The sequence below is a fragment of the Amblyomma americanum genome, chromosome 3 (assembly GCF_052857255.1).
Source record: "Amblyomma americanum isolate KBUSLIRL-KWMA chromosome 3, ASM5285725v1, whole genome shotgun sequence".
NCBI lineage: Eukaryota > Metazoa > Arthropoda > Arachnida > Ixodida > Ixodidae > Amblyomma > Amblyomma americanum.
In genome coordinates, this window is record NC_135499.1 from 185,177,711 (window position 1) to 185,196,550 (window position 18,840).

The 18,840-nt window shown below is 50.6% G+C and overlaps 1 protein-coding gene and 1 pseudogene across 1 annotated transcript in view; one reads left to right on the plus strand and one right to left on the minus strand.

The window, feature by feature from the left end:
• The window catches only part of LOC144125626 (uncharacterized), a 210,576-nt gene that overhangs the window by 150,838 nt on the left and 40,898 nt on the right, over window positions 1-18,840 (minus strand). Inside the window, exon 10 of the mRNA XM_077659194.1 lies at window positions 1,811-1,945. Coding sequence (XP_077515320.1) covers window positions 1,811-1,945 — 135 coding nt within the window. The remainder of the gene's footprint in view (window positions 1-1,810; window positions 1,946-18,840) is intronic.
• LOC144123532 (uncharacterized) lies at window positions 12,794-14,464 on the plus strand (annotated as a pseudogene).

Sequence of the window (18,840 nt, forward strand, 5' to 3'; positions counted from 1 at the left end):
AAGCAGGAAAGTCTAAACTCTGCGCTAACATGACGCAGGCTATAATATTCACCCTATACGTACGCCGTGGCCCGTTGATCGAGGGTTACGATTTTCGCTATGGGCGCGAGAGGTTCCGGTCTCGTATCCCGGACGGGCCCGACTGAGAGTCGGTATATTTTTCTAGCGATAGCTACATTACGGTAGCATTTCGATCCTTCAGTTGGTTACGTGGTGCGGAGCAGCTGCTGCTGCCGGCGGCGCGGCGCACCGGCGAAACCGAGCGGTCACAGCTGTGCGCATGCGCCCTGTCTAGTGGGACGAAGAGGAAGAAGGAACGCCCAGGGAAACGGAGCAGCGAAAGACATATTTTGCAATTCAGCTTAGCAAGTTCCACTCGGCCAGTTCTAGCTATCGCGTCACTCCGGGTTTAACCAGAGCTAAACCACCGCCAATTTTGTTAAGTGGCTTGATTCAGGTGCAAGGTAAAATTATAGGGATTGTACTATTTTGGTCAAATGTTTAGGGGAATCCCCCAGGTTGGAGTAGATTTGTAATAAGGGAGCAACTGCTCAAAGACATCCAACCAACCGCAGCCTTAAGCCTACAAAGGAAAGCTATACAGCCTCCACAGAAACTTTGTAGTTAACGAAAAATTCTCCCTGGTCCAGTGTTTGAGCCCGGGACCGCCGCATCACCGGAGCATTCGCTCTACCAATTGAGCCAACGGGGAAGGCAAGAATATGGTAGGGCGACAGTGAATTCAGCATTAATATACCGGAACACTATGACTGACTAGTGTTCCTGTATATGCTCTCTGCGGGAGCATATACAGGAACACTACTCAAAACCAACGAGCTGGCGCGGCGGAGTGATTAGCGTGCTCGTCTCGCACTCCGGAGGCCCTGGCTCGATTCTCTGACTCGACGCGTCAATTTCGTACTCGGTTTTATTTATTAATGCTTCTGGAGTTTTTCGCTCACGGCCGACGCCGACGACACCATAGAAGTAATTTTAGGCCGTATCTGTATTTGACATACGCACCTTACACACAACTTCCTACTAACAAAAGAAAACAAAAATATTTGTGAAAAATTCGGAGATGAAATTACAGTACACCACGCCTTATTCTCTTGCACAGAACTTGAATCAATGAGGAAAAAGTATTTTACTTCATGCACACAGAACGCATTCCGCTTCACCCAGCATTAATTTCAGGTCAAGATGCACTCACTGACACTCCCAATGTTTTTAGCTTTTTACGGGAAGCAGGTCTCCTTGAAAAGCTCTGTATTCCGACCCTGCGCCTTGCTACATATGATGATACAGCTCAGCCACCTTCTTGTTCCTGACAGGAGGGCTGAGGTATTTTATTTGATGGGTTGGGTGCCTCGAGATCCTCGCCCAAGGCAAGGATGGTTGCCGAGGTTACCTGACCCTCTTTAAAGCTTTCACTAATAGCCACTTTAAAGTTCATTTCCTTTGTCATTGCTAAAAAATACGAACAAACGTTTCAGGCCCTGTACACCAGTGACGGTTTTTCACGTGTTTATAAAATTCAGCAGAAACAATTTTCCTACACCTTGAGCTTGGCTCATGATAGTCTTAGATGCTTATGCGCCATAAACTCAACACAACTCACATGGAGCAAGTAATAATTGAAAGCCATTTCGGCCCTTATAATTAAGACAGGGGAAGCACCCTGTTCTTGCATCTAATGGCACAATATGGCAGAACAAGTGCATAACACGCAGTCGCTCACAAGTATGACATTAAATGTTGACGCCATGAGGCAAGCTTTAGAGACTTTGAAAACTTGAAAATGTCTCACCGTTCGGAGGATAGTCGACTCGGATTCGTACGTTCGAATCACGGTCATGTTCTGCGCGTTGGTGTGGCGCTCATAGTGGGCTCCGTCTCCTACTTGAGCATTAGCACGGGCTACGAACCCTGTCTGGTTGCAGGCCTGTGAGGTAAAGAAACAAACGCCATGCGACGAATCGGGGGTCACCCTCAGCAGCTCAGTGCCACCACTAACGAAGCACTCCCTGTCTGTGTCGCATTCACACCAAAATCGTTCATTAGTGTATTCCACGCACCAATGAAACGCAAGGGTTATGTGACGTGGTTCTGCAGAGGAGTCCGGATGACGTTAAATCGCCTGCAGTTATTTAACGCGGTCCAAGATCTCAGCAAACGAATGGTCTGGCATTCCACCTTTGATGGCCGGTGTGTTTTTTGGCGCAAGAATCGCTTTATCCCAAGACCGCAATGACAAGAAGTGGAAGGCCTACCATCAGGAAATGTGTCTTGTCTGTGTTAGAATAAACTGCTCTGAACTAAAGCAATAGGCTGCTTCAGTAACATTGGTTGGTTCTATTAGCCTTACGAAAGATAAATCTAAAGTAGCCCAAAATCATCCCGCATGAAATTACGGCATAGTCAGGATGATTCTTGGTGGTGGTGAAAATCATTTACCATTAGCTGGTGGCAGAGAGGTGATTGGTTTGGGGCCCTATTGGCCCCGAATTCCCTTCACAATACTAGGTGGAGCACCGATTCCGGGGCCCTATTGTCAAGCAGCGACCCTCGTGTCCGTTGGACCAAGGCCCTTTGGGTCTTGAAGTCTTGACAGCCGAGAAGGGCCGCCTCCTAGTCCTCTCTGGTGAGATTTGGGTTTGGGGGGACACATGAGTTTGATTGGCACGCCCAAACCATGTGGACGGTGTCAGCCACTTCCCCACAGAACAGGCACGCGCCATCAAAGGATGGGTTGAAATGCTTAAGCACTGCCGGGCTCAGTACAGTGTTGGGTGATCCATTGCCGCGCCTCCGTGTTGGGACAAAAGAAGTTCGACAAAAAAACAATACAAACGTAGTACAAATTAAAAGGGATAATGGCTATCTCTGTGTTTTCAGTTGTCTTTCATATAGCTCTCACATACGTTATCATGCCGTCCACTTTGTAACTTTCGAAGCCTCCAAGTTTGCTGACAGCACAATGAAAACAGCGCAAACTTAATGAAGGACGGAGAAAGGGAAGACGAGACATAGGGCCTGTATCTCGTCTTCCCACTCTACGTCCTTCGCGAAGTTTGCGCCGTTTTCAATGTGATGACAAACCAACTAGCTTTGCTGACAGGCAGTGTGACGGAGCTCTTGCCAAGTACCTCTAGGTTAAGAGGTTCGATAAAGGAAAGAGATATGTTACCCTCACCCTCCAGATATTCGGAGAAGAAGGCAGGCTGCACGAGCAGCACTGCACGATGGGGGCACCAAATCAAATGCTTCGGAAGATGTACAAAAGACAGCGAGTTACTCTGCTGAACAGTTCGTCGTAGAGAGCTGAAAACATCTCAGGAATCTAAAGCTAGAATTTACACTGTAACGCTAACTACACGCTCACTAACTGTCCGTGACGAAGAATACGAGAACAAAAATGACTAAGAAGGCCGCAAAGCAGAAAATCAGATCTAGGCGATGTGCCAACCGGCCCTTTCCTTTATTGCATCGCGACAAGTCAGCCGGCTACAAGATCTTATTCCACTGAAGCTGCTTTGCAATCTCCGTTTGCATCAATAAATTTTATTGGCGAGTCAGCACTTGCCGTCTGTACTTCATGTCCTTGTCTCCCGCTCTGGTTAATTCAAAAGGACACCGTACCGAGTTGCCCAGACATCTACTGCATTATTCCTGGGCAATCTCGGCGCGTATACAAGCCGTACAACGTTCCCTGTCGGTATAGGGTTTCGGTTCTGTCGGTTTTTGCTTTGGGTGGGATAGCTCCCGCATTCAACATCCGGACGGACCCATGTGAATGCCGGCATTTTTATTTGGCATGGTCATCGTAAAACTGCTTTCTTGGGCGTTTCTACAGTGACAGGAGCCGTTTCTTTTGAATGCGAAGAAGATGGGCTTTCCCTTGCCGCACTGCCATCGCTCAGAGCTAGAGTCTGCTGACACTCATAGACCAGGGACTGTGTTTTCGCCGCCACCTAAGCGCTGACCTAAGCCGCCGTTACATTTGGTGGAGGTTCAGTTTCCTATCCTCGTACCACCCTGTAACTCCTCAGCCGCGCGATACCGACGCTCGATAGGCCCGAAGACTCCAACCGCCAAGCCGTGCAGGTGGGCTCCGCAGTCTTGTGTTCCGGCTCCCTCCGCCAGCGGCATTTCGCCCTCTTCAGCGGGACTGACGATCATACTGCTGAAGACTGGCTCACATCATACGAGCGGGTGCGCACCTACAACAAGTGGGACGATGCTACGAAGTTGAACAACGTCACCTTTTATTTGACCGGCGTTGCCAACCTGTAGTTTCGAAACCACGAAGCATACTGGTTTCAAGGCGAACCTTACCGAAGTGTTCGGACGTCCTGCTGTGCAAAAAGCTACGCGCCGAACACCGCTTGCTCGAGCGTTCCCAGCAGTTAGATGAGACCTTCACAATTTGCATTGAAGAAGTGGTCAACCTGTGCTCCATTAAAACTTCCTTTTGGGCGAGTTGGTAGAGTTAGTCTAGTAGTAAGTAAACCCCCTACTCCTCTCCCGGAGGCCTGTGTGCCCTGCCGGAGAGGGCAGGTTAGGGGGGGGGGAGGGGCTGTAACAATAAAGCTATTCTTATTTGAACTGATAAGAGCTGTGACACGCACACAGACGCTATCAGCTGGCTTTATTGGCGGAAGGGCACACCTTATATAGGGCGAAGGGTCGGAAAATAAATGACAATGCAAAAAAAAAACAAGAGTTGCAAAATAGCCAGCAAAGTAGTACGCATGCGCGGGTAGGCAGGTTTATATCACGAAAAGACTTCCATTTATCTTCCCCGTGAATCAAAAGGTAGTTGCATTAAAAATCAATCTCAGCCGCGAACAGAGATGCTACTTTATGTGGCAGGTCTCTGGACTAATTCGTGCCGTCCTGTCTTTACTCCTTTATCTCTTCAAACCGGGCCACACATGCTTCATATTTACTAACGTGTGCAACAAGATGCTTGTATTTATCATTTTTATTTTCTAATTTTAGGGCGTGTTCCCCCAGACGGTCATTGACACAACGTCCAGTTTGGCCGACACAAAACATTCAACAAGACATGGGAATGGAATAAACCACTCCAGTGGAACGCCTTACTTATGGCTTGTCATGCTTTTCCAGGCACTCACGTTGTTTAGCGTTACAAATTCGTGGGCCGAGCTTTCCCAACTTGTTGGCAGCCGAGAACAAAACAGGTGCACCGTGCCTGATAGCGACTTTTTCGAGGTTGTGCGAGATTTTGTGGATGTAGGGGACAACCTCAGGCCTAGGGCGCTTGCGGTGAGCATCAGCCATTTTTCGTTCTGTTCCAGGTTCAAACTTCTGAAGGATGGTCTAAGAGACGGCTGTCAGAACCGACCAGGGGAACCCTGCAGCCAAAAGCCGGATTACCTCACAATTAAAACATCTGATGGGCACAATTTCTGGAGACAATATTCCAAACACAGCGACGCTATTCCTCTTTTGAAGGTCTTGGAGTGCGCCGAGTCAGACGGGAACAACTCTTTCTTTGCTCGTGGGTAATAGCCCCAGCAGACATGTCCTTCTCAGAACGTTAATTTAAGGTCTAAAATCTGTAAAACCGAAACTTCAGACAGTTCATGGGTAAAGTGAAACCAAGACCATGTTTGTTAAAAGTATATGAAATTTCTCCTGCTGTAGAGGCGTAGGTGACGGTCTCTTGCTTTCTTAAAAGTACCAAAAATCATCTACATACTTAAAATCCTTCAAAACTGCCCCCCCCCCCCCCCCCCATCATTAAAATTCTGCTCCAGCAGCTTATCTACCTTATCTAAAAAGATGTCTGAAAGAATGGGGGCTATACATAACACTGTGCAAATACCATTTCCTTGAAAAAAAGGCTAGTGATCAAAAGCTAAAAGTAGCGTTCAAGTAAAACTGCAACAAAGGTATAAAATTATCTGCAGACAATCCTGCTGAATTCTGGAATGACACGTCGCCGTTTTCTTCAAAGCATTTTTAACCGACAGTATAATTTGATCTTTGGGCAGCGAATAAAAATGGTCTTTTATATCCATTGAAAAACCAAAGCCAATGCCCTCATTAGACTTAATAAGCTGCCAGGCATCGATTGATTTCTTCGTGATAAAGGGATTGTCCAAGACAAGCCTTTTAAGCTCATCTAACAAGAACTGGCTGACGTTTATCTGCCACGATCCCTGCTCACCGACAATGGTCCGAAACAGATTCTCCAGTTTTTGCGTTCTACTGTGAAAAAAAGGGTTAGGCTGTTGCGCCTGTTGTTAGGAATGTCCGTGGCGAGTGCATTCAGGATTAACCTCGTACAAAATTCAATAATCCTCGTCTTAATCTTCCCTTTTCTTGACAGGGAGAAAATCCTTGTGCACAGCTGCCTGCGCTTTCTGATTGCAAATTTCTTGGGATAAAACAGCAAACCCTCGTTCCTTATCAGGTTCTTGCTGTTGAAGAAAGACACCCCGCCATTAAGGATACTGTCACTGCGCAAGTCCGGATGTTTTGGAGCAAACTTCCGCAAGCAGTCCGCGCCTTCAAGAGGGCAATGGTCCCGGTCTTCGTCTTTCGCCTTCAGAGCCACTTTGCAGTTAACTGCAATCAATTCATGCTCTCCGCGCCTTCAAGAGGGCAATGGTCCCGGTCTTCGTCTTTCGCCTTCAGAGCCACTTTGCAGTTAACTGCAATCAATTCATGCTCTGGAACACCAGGTTGCATACCATATTTAGGACCCTTCAGCAAAAGATGCAGTAAACTCTCGGGCAAAGAAACTTTCAACAGGGCTGCAACATTTCGTTGCTCTTGTGTCTTTTCCTTGTCTCACACACAATAGCAACTGGTTCAAGATGATCATTTCTCTCCCGATCCTTCAGGCTATATAAGGTGTGGCCTTCCGCCAATGAAGCAATTTGACAGTTAGCGGCTGTGTTTGTCTCGCCTCTCTTGTCCCTGCCTTTGTTTGCGCTATAAACTCTTCTACATCAATATGAACTACCAGCTCGCCAAACAGGACGTTTTAATGAAGTTTATTTCTTATACATTGGGCCCCTCAGTGTGTCTTCATCTTCTTTCGTCTCTGACTTTCTACTGAGTCACATCGTGTACGCTACCTGCCGGGAAAGACGCTACGCCTTTTGCATCCGGAAGGGGCGTGTTCCTCATGACGTAAGTGCGCTCTACGACCCTGTGAAACCAACGTGGGGGCACTTTAAAAGACTGCAGATTACTTTGCTCAGAACTCTGGCGGTAAAATCGCCTTTTTCAATACTGGCTCCGAGTGGTTTGCTTGAAAAATCACCTACAATGGCTCGCGATGAAGAACTTAGCTTTTTCTCAGACGACAAGCTGCACAAGTCACAGAGTGTAGGCGGAAATTCATCTTGGCCACCGCGGTGGCTCAGTGGTTATGGCGCTCGCCTGCTGGCCCGTAAGACGTGGGTGCGATCCCGGCCGCGGCGGTCGAATTTCGATGGGGGCGAAATTCTAGAGGCCCGCGTGCTGTGCGATGTCACTGCACGTAAAAGAAACCCAGGTGGTCGAAATTTCCGGAGCCCTTCACTACGGCATCTCTCATGGCCTGAGTCGCTTTGGGACGTTGAACTCCCATATGCCGTTGCGGTGACAATGAGACGCCATGCGCCGGTGGAGCCGTTAATGATAATGATTGGTTTTGGGAAAAAGGAAATGGCGCAGTATCTGTCTCATTTATCGTTGGACACCTGAACCGCACCGTAAGGTAAGGGACAAAGGAGGGAGTGAAAGAAGAAGGGAAGAGAGAGGTGCCGTAGTGGAGGGCTCCGCAATAATTTCGACCACCTGGGGTTAACGTGCACTGACATCGCTCAGCAGACGGGCGCCTTAGCGTTTTGCCTCCATAAAAACGCAGCCGCCGCAGTCGGGTTCGAACCCAGGAACTCCGGATCAGTAGCCGAGCGCCCTCACCACTGAGCCACCGCGGCGGATCCGGTGGAGCCGTTCATCGAACGCCCTGTGGCATTCACCCGTCGGGGCACGAGAAGGAAATTTCCATCACCTATTGTGCACGTGGGCGGGGTGCTACCTAGGGTTTTGTGAGACTGCGCAGCCAGTACAAATGGCGAGTGTGTGGGAGGAATTGGGGAGTATCTGCTACAGCCAGCATCGTCGCTTCGGCGGACGCAGCTGTTGCCACGCGCACCTGTTCTTTCACTCTTCCCTCTCACATCTTTCAACTCTCCCACTGTCTGCACGTGGCAGCGATTGTGGCTCAGCCTGAGCCACAGGGCAGCACCCCCCCCCCTCCCTGCACTTTCCTATTAATTCTTCGGTCAGTCGCAACAACTACAACCCGCCGCGGTGCGCTACTGAGCCGGAGTACCCGGAATGGAACCCTACCACGGCGGCCGCGTTTCGATAATAATAATAATAATATTAATAATAATAATAATAATAATAATAATAATAATAATAATAATAATAATAATAATAATAATAATAATAATAATAATAATAATAAAAATAATAATAATAATAATAATAATAATTAATTGGTTTTGGGGGGAAATAAAATGGCGCAGTATCTGTCTCATATATTGTTGAACACCTGAACCACGCCGTAAGGGAAGGGATAAAGGGAGCGAGTGAAAGAAGAAAGGAATTGAGAGGTGCCGTAATGGAGGGCTCCGGAATAATTTCGACCACCTGGGTATCTTTAACGTGCACTGACATCGCACAGCACACGGGCGCCTTCGCGATTTGCCTCCATAAAAACGCAGCCGCCGCGGTCGGGTTCGAAACCAGGACCTCCGTATCAGTAGCCGAGCGCACTAACCACTGAGAGAAGGGAGAGGGTCGGTGACGGGAGCGGTCGCATACCGCGTCGGCTCCGTGACAGATCGCAATCAGTTGCGATACACCAACTTTTCCCCCTGCAAGCCTGGTATCATCGTCTCCAGGAACCTCAGCGGCACCCGTCTACACCGCGTTTGTTAAGGTGGGGCCAATTTTTGACCACTTTTCGGTCATTTGAAGCTTTCGTCACGCCGCGGTGGTGCTAAGCCTAACGGCGCCGGGGCCTGCGATGGCCCCGGTCGGGGATCCCTCGGCTCTGGCGGCTCCAAATCAAGTCACCGGATACGACCCGCAGTCCTTGCAGATCGTAACAATGGATACCCATCAATCCGAGGATACGACTCAAGGCGAGGATCCTCTACCAACCGAGGACGATTACCTCCAAGATATGGTCCGCGTCTGGCGCGGAAAGAAGAACCCGGCGGCGGCATCGAGGGACGCTGGTGCTGGTGCCACCCAGCAGCAGGCGCCGGCTAGCTCTGCGCATACGCAGGGCGGGAGTGCACTGAACGCAGCCTCGAAGAGCTCCAAGCAACTCCGGTGGCGGCCGCAGAACACGCCGCGCATTGAAAAAGATGACATCGTCGTGGTGCTGAAACCAAGAAACACGGTCGACCTCAAGGCAACTTTTGGTCCTGGACGAGCCGGCGCTGCAGTCCGCAGCATCCTCGGGGACGACGCAAATGCTGGACTTGAGGTGTGGCCCATTTGGGACCAAAACGTCCTTGTATGTGCACTGAAATCTGTCGACGCCGCGGAGAAGCTACTCCGGGATATTGTGCTGCCGGTAGGGGAACGCGAGCTACCGTTCCGGGGACACCCTAAACTCTCCGGTGCGTTCTGTCGAGGCGTCGTGACTTTCGCCAGACGAAACGTCTGAAAGCGTTAAACGAAAACTCAGTGCGGAACAAAATGTGGTGTCTGTGCGCAAGCTAGGGGGAACCCCGGTTGCGGTGTTCACCTTCGCGGGGACCAAAGTGCCACGGACGGTGTTGTACAGCTACGAACGGCTCCCTGTTCGCCTGTACAAGAAAACAGTGCCAGCATGCCACCGCTGTGGCACAGTGGGCCATCGGGCCGATGCGTGCCCGCGACCGCAGCCGGGCCGCTGCAACGCTGCGGAGTCCAGGTTCCCGATGCCACTCCTGACGGCCCGGCAGAACATGACTGTGTTCCGAGCTGCCTCATCTGCGGAGGCGGCCACCCTACCGGAGCTCCTGGCTGTGCCGGGCGGTTCCGGAAAGCCATCAAACCAAGCTCCCCATCCGGATCCAAACCGAAGACAAAGACGGGGCCCAAGCAGGCTCCTCCGCCCAAGGCCAAGAAAGCGCCAGCCGATCAGGAAACCAAGGCCAAACCCGGCACATCGAAACCTGTCAAGTCCGCGACCCAGGCGGTGCCCCCGGTCCTCAACGCCAGGGACTTCCCGCCCTTGGCACCCGTCCAACCACAGGTGAGCAGTTGGAGTAGGACAGCCTCCGGGCCCCCTACCCGTCCCTCCCCTACCGAAACCGCCCTACAGCAGCAGGTAGAGGAGCTCAGGTGCCAGAACCAAATTCTAGCGCGCAAAATTCAAGAATTAGAGGCCAAACAGGCCGGGTCATCCGAACCACTGCAAGAAGCTGAGCCAGATGACGAGGATGACGGATCATCCGTAACATCTTGCCTCACTAGCGTCTCGCGGCAGTGCGTGGACACCGTAGTTGGATCTGCTGGGCGCGTCGCCGGCCTAGAGGCACTGCAGCGCCAAACCGAGCAACTGGAGGAGCAAGTGGCGGCCCTCCCGAATCAAATCATGTCAGCAGTCCGCGATTCCTTCCAGGACATGTTCAAGGCAGCTTTAACGCAAGCACTTCCCGACCTTATGGCCCAGGTCACTGACTCGGTCCTTAAAGCCGTGCAGCCCAGGATTAGCACCCAGATTAAGAACGCCACTAGCTGCGAATCCCCTCACCTCAAACGTAAGACCGCCTCCCGCCAGGCAGCGGAGGAACATGGTTCAGGCTCTGCAGCTGGTGGGTCGGTGCGGCCACTCGCTGGGGTTGCGCTGGCTCCCGGCCAGAGCTAGTCCGCTCGCCCGCAAATAAATAGAACAAAATGGCTAGCAGATCTAATAGGAATGATAAAAACCTTGAAAAATTCCAGATCATCCAATGGAACTGCAGGGGTTTCAGAGCTTGGAAAAAACGGTCACACCTCCAGCTCTATCTGCAGTCCCTAGGAGACATGCCGGCACTCATTGCCCTGCAGGAGCCCGGCATAGACACTAAATTATCAGGCTACAGCACCTTTCAGGGGGGCGCCTCTACGTGCATATTGGTGAATAAAGCTTACACCGTGGTTCAGGTCGACTTAGACTTGAGTACCGAGCAAGAATATACAATGGTCCGGGTGCTGCCTCTCAGACGCCGCGACCCGTCAATACATATCCTCAACATATACTGCCCTCCGCATAAGCCGCGCGTAACTTTTAATGAAATCTTCCTTCGCGCGATAAAAATGGCAGCCAAAGGGCCTCTAGTGATCGTTGGAGACTTCAATGCTCCCAGCTTTCATTGGGGCTGCCACTTCGAACAGGCAAGAGGACGTAAGCTGGCGGAGCTCATCTCCACCCTCAGCCTCACGTTGCTCACGGACCCGGCTTATCCCACCCGAGTGGGGAATTCGGTAACCCGCGACACGTGTCCCGACCTTTCTCTCGTTAAAAATGCTAGAGCGGCTGCTTGGGAGAACTTGGGAGATTCTCTAGGCAGCGATCACCTCCTTCTCCGGATTACACTCATGGCGAAGGCAGCGCGCAAAAAAATGGGGTCAGGCCAAGCTGACCGATTGGCACAAATTCCGAAATCACACTATCCCTCCCGTACTATTTTCCGGCGGCTACGCGGAGTGGGCTAACCACATATACAACATTCAAAAACAACACGTCACAACACTACAAACCACCGAAGAGATCCCCGCAGTGGACACCCACCTCCTGCATTTGTGGGAGCTTAACTAAACGGTAGAAAAAGCAGAAAACTAATCGCAAATTACGCGACCGCATAGCCAAACTCACAGAGCAGGCTGCAGCGTATGCTGCCGAACTCTCAGATTCAAATTGGATAGCACGCTGCGACGCCGCAGCTCATCAGATGAGCTCGAAGGGGACGTGGCGTCTCTTTCGCAGTCTAATCAACCCCTCCCAAACGAGAGGGGAGACGCAAAAGCAGCTCCGGCGGGCTCTGCAAGGGTATCAAGGTACGACGGCGCAACTTGCGGACACTCTGTGCGACAGATATCTCTGTCGTACGGAGGACCCGCCTGGGCCTGAGTACATGTACTCTGGCAGGCCTAATGAAACACTTGATGCCCCTTTTGAGTTGCACGACCTTAAGGCGGCCTTAGCAAAAATGCGCCGGAATACGGCTCCGGGACGGGATCACATAACAGTGAACCTCTTGGCGAACCTACCGGACCCAGCCTACCTCCATTTATTAGAATACATCAACCAGATCTGGGACGGGCGTCCACTCCCTCCCGAGTGGAAAACGTCACTTGTAACGTTTATCCCTAAAACAGGTAAGGCCGTGAATACGGACAACCTGAGGCCCATATCACTGACCTCATGTGCGGGCAAGCTTATGGAGACGATGGTTCGGGATCGCCTCTCTCCATACCTGGAGAGTAAGGGCGTCTTTGCAGTCACCCTGTTCGGGTTTCGCCTCCACTGTCTGCACAGGATGTCCTTCTCCAGCTGCACAGGGATGTAATACGACCCACAACTATGCAACACAATGACAAAGCCATCCTCACCCTTGACCTGAAGGGGGCTTTCGACAATGTTAAACACGGAAGCATCCTGGCCAACTTGAGTTCTACCGATTGTGGGGCTAGGGCCTACGCGTATGTAAGAGATTTCTTGACTAATCGCCAGGCCTTCCTTCGGATTGAGGGCGAGGAATACGGCCCTTACATGATGGGAACACGGGGTACCCCTCAGGGAGCGGTGTTATCACCGCTCCTGTTCAACATAGCTATGATGCGCCTCCCGTGCCAACTGGCCCGGGTGGAAGGCATTCAACACGTGTTATATGCAGATGACATTACAATTTGGACCACTGAGGGGAGCCTTGGGGACATGGAGGCCCGCCTTCAGCAGGCCGCTTCCATAGTCGATGCGTATGCTATGGACTGAGGGCTCCAATGTGCTCCAGCGAAATCAGAGCTTCTGCATGTCAGAGCGAACCCAAAGGATAGGACAGCAATTCACATCTCTCTGTCAGGAGGTCCTATTAGAGAGGTGGAGGAGCTCCGTATTCTGGGCCTTTTCATTCACCACAGACTCAGACCGGACTCCACCATTGTGAAACTCAAGAGAGTAGGCGAACAGGTAGGGCGTATGATCCGCCGCGTTTCCAACAAGCGGGGCGGTCTGCGGGGCAGGGAAGCGCTTCGGCTCGTCTATGCCTTCGTGACTAGCCGGATCCTCTACGCCGTGCCATATCTCCGCACTACTAAGCAAGACGAGGCGCGAATAGACGCCATCATCCGCAAGGCAACTAAGCGAGCCCTGGATCTCCCGGTGGCTACCTCTAATGCCAAACTGAAGGCATTGGGGGTGCTAAACTCCTACCAGGAGCTGCGGGAGGCCCACCTCGTGAACCAATACACGCGGCTCATGCAGATGGCCCCTGGGCGCCGCCTGCTAAACCGCTTACACATCCAACACGACTGCACTCCAGAGGATACGGAGCGTATCCCGGTACTGTTGCGCCATATGCTCTGGGTCTCCCCGCTCCCCCGTAACATGGACACCGACATGCACGAAAACAGACGACAAGCGTGGGCTCTGGCTCTTGAGAGACAACACGGCTCCCGACCCGGTGTATATTATGTAGACGTAGCAGGGCCGTCGCCCACGGGATTTTACATGGCCGCTGTTGTTCACCAGGAAATGCACGTCGATGGACTCTCTTTTCGAGCCCTGAATTCAATGCGAGCCGAGGAAGTAGCGATAGCGCTTGCTGCCGCCCACGCCAATTCGAGAATCATCATTACGGACTCCCCAAAAGCATGTGATCATTACTTGGCTGGAGAGATCTCCCCCTTAGCTGCTTGCATTCTAAGACGGACTGCCACCGATCCAACACCGAAAAGAATCATTTGGGCTCCTTGCCATCAGGGCGTACGAGGTAATGAGGCCGCTGACGCGGCTGCCCGAGCGCTTATTTACCGGGCTCCTCATCCCAGCTCTTCTGGCTCGGAGACTAACCAGCCACGGCTGCGATTCAGAGAAATAATAACGCATTATAGCGACAACCACCGCCTTTTCCCGGCCCCTGCCAAGGGGCTGAGTAAGACGGAGGAGCGAACTTTAAGGCGCCTGCAGACAGGTACTCTGCTCTGTCCTGCAATCTTAAAGCATTACGATCCTAACACGGATGGGCGATGCCCGCACTGTGAGGAGACCTGTGATATCTTCCACATGGTGTGGGCATGTACTCGAAATCCCCACCTCCCCCCTTCCCCTACCCCTTCCAGAGAGGCATGGGAGACTGCCCTCCTCAACTGCTCCTCGATTGAGTCCCAAAGGGCTCTGGTGAAACGGGCGAGAGACGGGGCATTGTCATGCGATGTCCCGGACTAGGGACGCCGACCATGTAGCGGGGCCACTCTGTGGCTCCCAAACTGTATTGCAGCAATTAAAAGTTTTCACCACAACCACCTAACCATTGAGCCACCGCGGCGGGTCGTTTCGATGGAGAAAATGAAAATTGGTTTTGAGGGAAGGAAATGGCGCAGTAACTGTCTCACATATAGCCTCACATTAATAATAATAACAATAATAATAATTGTATTTTTTGGGAAAGGAAATGGCGCAGTATCTGTCTCATATATCGTTGGACACCTGAACCGCGCCTTATGGGAAGTGATAAAGGAGGGAATGAAAGAAGAAAGAAAGAAATAGGTGCCTGTAGTAGAGGGCTCCGGAATAATTTCGACCACCTGGGGATCTTTAACGTGCACTGACATCGCACAGCACACGGGCGCCTTAGCGTTTTTCCTCCATAAAAACGCAGCCGCCGTTCGAACCGCGCTTTAAGGGAGCGGATGAAGAAGGGAGTGAAAAAGGAAAGGAATGAATCAATGAGCCGTTTTATTTAGAAAGGGAGGCTCAAGGCGGTTTGTTGGTGAAAGGAGTTATTAAGGAAGAGAAAAGTAGGGATTCATTGATACATGAGGGGATGGCATGGGTGGTCTAGCCACGCTCTACACTGTTTTGCAGAGGTAACTTAGCATATCAGTCAATATCTTCTCAGAAGCCGTTCGCTCCGGCTCTGGTCAAAGCACGAAATGCACGGCGAACTTCAAAGCATGACACCGGCCGTGGGCGGAGCTTGAGTCGAGCTGCGCATCGATGCTTGCCGCTCGGTGTTTCCCTGCTTGAAGTGGGGCGGCAGTTCGCAAGCGGCGACCAGTGCGGCGCGCCGATGAACTTTTCGCACATGTATCTCCTGCTTTAGTTTGTGCATATATTCGGCTTAAGGAAACTTGACCAGTGCCGGAAACAATGTTGCTGCGATCACGGCGTACACAGACGATACCGCTGACAAGGATACATCGACAGAGTAGGCGGTGACAACTTGGAAGGTTCCCGCACAGTAAAAGCGAAAAGCGATAAGCAGTTGCAGCGGCGGCGGCACAGGGCAACCTCGTCCGTTAGGGCAGCGGTGCAGCGGCAGCACAGACAAAAGCTCCAGCACGGCAGGCTTAGAAAAGTGGTACCTCGCGAGATACTCGTCGTCGAACAGCTACATCGGATACTGGCGATCCCTCAGCACTCGCCGTGCCGGCTTCGCACGATGGGGCACCTGATCGATTTCTTCCATTAAATCCGTGAACTTGATAAATCGGAAAAGCGGTCGTCGATCGTACTCGGTTGCCATGTTGAATTGATGAAAGGAGCTGCTAAAGGTAGGCCAGGGGCTACCTTTGTGAACGCGCCCTTTCCGAGGCCGAAAGGGCGGCTAAAGGTGCAGTTTAAAGGGTAAGGTTGGTTTCTAAAACCCGCAAAGGAGCCGCAAAGGTGAGGACCTCGAAAGGGAAGGTAAAGGTCGGTCTGTGAATACGAGGTAGACGTTCCTGTGTCCCTTCCCTTACTGCGCGGTTCAAGTGTCCGCCGATATGTGAGAGAGATACTGCGCCATTTCCTTTCCCGAAAAACCAATTTTGAATTTTTCTGCTCCGCTGCACCCCTACGGAAAGACTTCTTAAACTGAGGATCTATACGAACCCCGCCGCGGTGGCTCAGTGGTCAGGGCGCTCGACTACTGATCCGGAGTTCCCGGGTTCGAACCCGACCGCGGCGCCTGCGTTTTTATGGAGGAAAAACGCTAAGGTGCCCGGGTGCTGTGCGATGTCAGTGCACGTTAAAGATCCCCAGGTGGTCGAAATTATTTCGGAGCCCTCCACTTCGGCACCTCTCTCGTCCTTTCTCCTTTCACTCCCTCGTTTACCCTTCCCTTACGGCGCGGTTCAGGTGTCCAACGATATATGAGACAGATACTGCGCCATTTCCTTTCCCCCCAAAAACCAATTTTTATTATTATTATTATTAATATTATTATTATTATTATTATTATTATTATTATTATTATTATTATTATTATTATTATTATTATTATTATTATTATTATTATCTATACGAGGGACATATATGCGAGGCACATATTTTTGCGCAATAAAGGAAGCTCGCAACCTAACCCGCGAGGAGGAAGATCTTGAGCCATCTAGGACTGCATGATAGAATCCCGGAATGAAACGCGCAGGCAAAATTACCCACCGAAGGGAAAAAATTACTCACTATTAAACCAATTAAAAAAAAAAAACATGCACCCTACTTTTCACGAAGGCAGGAGGAGAGCAAGAGCAAAGGCCCCTGAAGCCAAACTAGAAGGCTCGGAATGCACAGCTTATGTAGACGCGGCGGAATACGAAGGAGGCGACTCCTTTGTGCTCGTGGGCGCGAACAACTCGGGTGAAACGTTAACTGCCGGTTCGGTCAAAACAAAGGACTCAGGAACAGCGGAGGAGGCGGCTATCGCCATGGCAATGTTCTGCTCCAAAGTAGTCACCATATTTAGCGACTCCAAGGTTGCTATAAACAAGTTCGCACGGGGTACGATCTCCCAGGAGGCAGAACGAATCCTAAGACATCAATTCTGGAGCCAAAGAGAGGTGGAATTAATATGGGTGCCGGCACGCTCGGGGAACAGGGGAAACGAGTTGTTGTTGTTGCCCGAAAGATGATGGTACATACCCACGGTAAGAGATTGGCCAGGGTTTGGTGCAGATCCAAAGAGAAAACGAGTTGGCTCACAGTATTGCTCGAGATTATGTCAGCCCAGCAATGAGCCGGGTTGAGTTCACAAATTTTGCGAGAGATCCATTCGTATCCTTCCTTTCACGACTGCACCAATCAGTTTAAACTGGAAAGGAGGATCTATCCGCCAGCTCGACAAAAGCCAAGAGGTAAAGTGGGGTCGACTCCAGACGCGAGTCTTCTTTAGCCCGTCGAGACTAAAACTCACGTATACAACGCATAACAATCCGACTTGCAAAGAATGCGGCGACATAGCCGGATAAGACCACATTCTATGGAGATGCAAAATGGCGCCGCCACCGGCGCTCTTTTCTAGAGCGGTGGGAGGCTATACTGGCCAGCTCAGACCCGTTGGCGCAAGTCCGGGCCACTGAGTGGGCTCATAAGCTCGCCAAGAGCCGTGGGCTTTAAGCCATCTAGTATAGTGCCCACTAGGGTTCAGTGCTGACAATAAACGTTTTCTAATCAATACCCCTTGAACAACGGGCCGGCGACGACACAATCAGTTAAACGAAATTCAGCGCGTTTGCTGTGCACGCACTGTGCCCAGATAGTACCAAAGTTGAGTTCAGCGAAAGCAGTTCTCACTGGCCGATTCAGTGCACTAAATGCAAAGATCTTGCGCCTGCTCCGGCTTCTTCCTGCCTTTCCTTTTTTCCCCGTCCACTGTTCATTGAACCAAGCTGCCTCCTTTCCACAACGTTTACGACGGGAAAGCAGCGCTATAAGATTGAAACGGTTACGGAATGTCTGGTAGACTGCTCAACCTGACCCCAAATCAAACGCACGCCCTTAAAACTCGTTTATTGAGTACAGCTTGAATGGAAGCTTTATTCAGAAAATATAAGGCATGTATGCTGACTACTTGGTCACTAAAGCGAATCCCCTTGAAAAAATAAGCGATCCGCGGCTTCTGCCCACCTCTGCCTTTCAAATTTTTAACACTCGAAAAGGTCATTACCTGAATGATTTCAACAGTCTTTTCGCGAAAAACAAAATGTAAGTTCGACATATTTTTTATTATGTTTTCATTCTGGGAATTCTTTGAAATTAGTGTACTCATTGTATTCGGAATGTTTACCATTTCTGTCCGTGTTTTCAAGCGCAGATTTCGATAAGTGCATACCTAGCTGTAGCCAAACGAGGCACTTTGTCGGAATGCCTGTTCGCAACATTTTTGGTTCCGCTACATCAATGGTCAGGATGAACTGCTTTGGCAAGGTTATTAGCTAGTTTACATTTATCAGTGCGGGCTTTCAGCGTAGACAGTGATGATGGCGAGCGTAATAGAACAGTGGCGTCACACATCATGAGTCACATGGCACCACCTACCAAATGTGTGCGCGTTATGACTAGGGGTTGCGCTTTCCCATTTTTTGAAAATTTGGAAATATTTTTTGAAAATTCGGCCAAATTTTTACGGTTTTTATTTCAGAACCCGTTTCGGTTTCTTTCGGCGAATAATATTTTCGTCGAAGGAAATACTGACTTTTCCGGCGATTTAATGCAGCAGTCCTGTGTGATGAAAATTTAATTGAAATCTATCTCTCTGTTTTTGTCATCACGAACAATTTATTTACGGGTAATTAGCTTGCAAGTGACAGTATTCGGAGCTGTGCTTGTAGAAGAAATTTCTATCG